General features: G+C 46.0%; 1 protein-coding gene across 2 annotated transcripts in view; it reads right to left on the bottom strand.

The window, feature by feature from the left end:
- AAAS (aladin WD repeat nucleoporin) overlaps positions 1 to 1,956 on the bottom strand; it is a 19,338-nt gene extending 17,382 nt beyond the window's left edge. Inside the window, exon 1 of one of the 2 annotated variants that reach the window (XM_007125805.4) lies at positions 1,739 to 1,956. In XM_007125805.4, coding sequence (XP_007125867.1) covers positions 1,739 to 1,861 — 123 coding nt within the window. In that variant the 5' untranslated portion in view covers positions 1,862 to 1,956. The remainder of the gene's footprint in view (positions 1 to 1,738) is intronic. The other variant, XM_028491325.2, reaches the window with a different exon arrangement.
- Positions 1,957 to 3,945: the final 1,989 nt, after the last annotated feature.

Here is a 3,945-nt window from a genome sequence, read left to right as displayed (position 1 = left end):
AGAAACAATAAATGCTGGAGAGGGTGTGGAGAAAGGGGAACCCTCTTGCACTGTTGGTGGGAATATAAATTGATACAGCCAGTATGGAGAACAGTATGGCGGTTCCTTAAAAAACTAAAAATAGAACTACCATATGACCCAGCAATCCCACTACTGGGCATACACCCTGAGAAAACCATAATTCAAAAAGAGTCATGTAACACAACGTTCATTGCAGCACTATTTACAATAGCCAGGACCTGGAAGCAAAATAAGTGTCCATCGACAGATGAATGGATAAAGATGTGGGCTTCCCTGGTGGGCTTCCCTGGTGGTGCAGTGGTTAAGAATCTGCCTACCAATGCAAGAGACACGGGTTCGAGCCCTGGTCCGGGAAGATCCCACATGCCACAGAGCAACTAAGTCCGTGAGCCACAACTTCTGAGCCTGCGCTCTAGAGCTTGCGTGCCACAACTACTGAAGCCCATGCACCTATAGCCCGTGCTCTGCAACAAGAGAAGCTACCGCAACGAGAAGCCCGCGCACCGCAATGAACCCACTCGCCACAACTAGAGAAAGCCCGTGCGCAGCAACGAAGACCCAATGCAGCCAAAAATAAAATAATAAATAAAATAAATTAAATTTAAAAAATAATAAAAATGTGGCATACATATATACATATATATATAATGGAATATTACTCAGCCATAAAAAGAAACGAAATTGAGTTATTTGTAGTGAGGTGGATGGACCCAGAGTCTGTCATACAGAGTGAATTAAGTCAGAAAGAGAAAAACAAATACCGTATGTGAACACATATATATAGAATCTAAAAAAAAAAAAGTGATTCTGATGAACCTAGGGCCAGGACAGGAATAAAGACACAGATGTAGAGAATGGACGTGAGGACACAGGGAGGGGGAAGGGTAAGCTGGGACGAAGTGAGAGAGCAACACTGACATATATACACTACCAAATGTAAAATAGATAGCTAGTGGGAAGCAGCTGCATAGCACAGGGTGATCAGCTTGGTGCTTTGCGACCACCTAGAGGGGTGGGATAAGGAGGGTGGGAGGGAGACGCAAGAGGGAGGGGATATGGGGATATATGTATGCATATAGCTGATTCACTTCGTTATACAGCAGAAACTAACAAAACATTGTAAAGCAATTATACTCCAATAAGGATGTTAAAGGAAAAAAAAACATATATATATATATATATATATATATCTCACTTGTGGGGCAAGGAAACAGGTCTTAGCTCCCTTATCTGTAAAACTAGAATAATATTTCATAGGGTTGCTGTGATTATTAAATCACATTATTAAAACATTTGTGGAGAACACCTGACTCAGAGCCTCTTTCTTCCAAGCAAACGCTCAATAAACGTAAGTTTCTCTTCCTTTTCCTTCCCAGAAACACCTCAGGAAAAAACTCCCCAGGTTGTGCCTTCCCAGTTTTCCTAGATACTGTACCAACTTTTCATAAGTCCTCCTGCACCCTCACATCCCCTAGATTCGCCCTCACTCTCCGTTCCCACTAGGCCCGGCCCACAGCCCCTCAGCATCCCTCATCTTCCAATCCCAGCTCTCAAATACATCCCAGCCCTTCTATTCTTCTCCAGCCTGGGCCAGGCTGTTTCCAATACTCCAGTCTGGGGACCTCGACCCCGCCCCTATCACGTTTCCTCTGCTCCCCCATTCTCTCCGACTCTGCCCCCCATGCCTGTAGGTCTCCTCCCTCCTCGCCCTGACCACCTGGCCCCGGAAATCGGGAGGCGGACTCTCATAGCTACTGCCCGTCACCAGCTCGTTATTGTGCTCGTATAGGGTGACTTGTCCCCTACGCGGCGGCGGAGGGAACAACCCCAGGGAGCACATCCTGCCGGTCCCGAAGACGTCCGGACTGAGCGAACTCCCGGATCCCGCTCCGCCGACTCTTAGTTCCCGGGCTAGATTAGGATGCGTACGGGTAGTCGCCTGGGACAAACGGCTATGCAAAGCTCAACGGAAGTGAATGGAAGAGCAATGGAGGAGAAAGACGCATGCGCAGTCCCGGGACAGACTTCCGGCGTCTTCGCGCGCCGCCTGGCGGCCGGAGGGGGCCGGTGTGGACACGTCCGTAGGGCAGATCACTACTTAAGGGTCGGAGCGTTTTTTTGTTTTCTTTTGTTTTGTTTCCTGTGAGACTGCTGTTTTTCCCAGTTCCGAATTCCCCAACAGACTCTCCCACTCACTCTCAGCACTCGAAAAGTCCAAAATAAGCCACGTTCAGGGCAGTACCTAATTAAACTCTCCCAGGATTGTGTCACGGGCAGCTGGCTGGAAAGTTAAGGGAAAGCCTCCGGGAGGCGGAAAGTCAGGCGGGAGGCCTTGGGAGGGAGAGTGCAGCGCCCGCCGGAACCTAGAGCCCACAGGGTTAGGCCTCCTGGAAAGAAAAGTGGGAACAGTTGGGAAATTAACACTTCCTGAACACTTATTATGATAAGTGCTTGTATAATCTTTACAACAACTCCATGAGGTGGGTACTGTTAATATCACCATAAGGAAAGTGAGGCACAGGGAGATCGGACCTAAAAATACCAAAACCTGTATAAGGCATTCTGACTGCAGAATGAAAGTGAGATTGAGAGGAGAGGGGCAAAAATAGGTGAAGAGGATTAAGGGGTACAAACTACAAGGTATGAAATCAATAAATTACAACGATGTAATGTACAGCATGGGAATATTGCCAATATTTTATTATAACTTTGTATGGAGTATAATCTATAAAAATATCAAATCACTATGTTGTACACCTGAAACTAATATAATATTGTAAATCAATTTTTTAAAACAAGTGAGATTGATCTTATTCTAACTCCAAAGGATGGAACTAGAACTGGAATCTAATGCAGAATGGGGGCTCCTCTTCTTACAGCTGTGTGGCTTTGGGAAAATCGTTGAATTCTTTGAGACTCAGCTCCCTCACTTGCAGTGTCCTAACTATTATACATGGCTGTTTCCCATACAAAATAATGGAAACAAAGCCATTTAATAAACTGTAAAGTGCTAAGCAGATATTGGAGATGAATAGCCCTAACTCTGCCATGAACTAGGTGACCTTGGGCATTGGTTCATTCATTTAACAGATATTAATGAGCAATTCCAAGGACCAAGCTCTGGGGACCCAGAACTGTAGAAGGCATACAGTTCCCCATTCCCAAGAGCAGCCAGTCTCATTGGATACTATAGGAGGCATTCTGGTTTAACATTCTTGGATTCTATATCTGCCCCTCCTTTCTACATGAAAAGTTCCCCCCAAGAGTTATTCCCGGGTCAGAAAACCAGGGGCTCCAAAATGTTAATGGACATAGAACTCATCTGAGAATCTCGTTCAAATGCAAATTCTGGGGTGGAGCTCTAAAGTTGTAGTTCCAAAAAGCCCGCAGGTGATACTGCACAGACAAAGCTTTGAGTAGCCCCTCCCCCCATTTAATTAGTTCACTGTCACTTGGGAAGTCACAGCAAACTTAAAGAGCAGATTATTAAAACTGGGGGTAGTTTGGAGAAATTGGCTGGGAAAGCTCTCCTTGAGACGGGGAAGCAGGACAGGTTTGAAGGAAAAGTGGGAGTCCGTGACCCTGACAGACTGGTGGAGAGCAGTGAGAAGCCACCCACAAATTTTTTGTTTGTATCATCCAACCCCAGATACCCCAAGAACTCACTACAGCCTGGGACTATGACTTCCACCCTCCCTTGAATGAAGCCTGATTTTCACCAACAGACTGTGTTATAATTATCAGTTAGGTGCCTGCCTCTTACCCTGTAATGTGACCTGGAGAGAAGGAACAGTGCTCTGTCTTCATACTCCACAACCGCCTCCCCCATACAGCTTATTTAAGGTTTGCTGAATGGTTTTTCACAATTTGCAGATTCTTGGGAGGCTGAAGTCCAGGCCTAGCGCACTCCCCACTAACTTCACC

The sequence above is a fragment of the Physeter macrocephalus genome, chromosome 6 (genome assembly GCF_002837175.3).
Source record: "Physeter macrocephalus isolate SW-GA chromosome 6, ASM283717v5, whole genome shotgun sequence".
NCBI lineage: Eukaryota > Metazoa > Chordata > Mammalia > Artiodactyla > Physeteridae > Physeter > Physeter macrocephalus.
The sequence above is the reverse complement of the archived record's forward strand: the minus strand, read 5'-3'. Positions and strand labels throughout refer to the sequence as shown.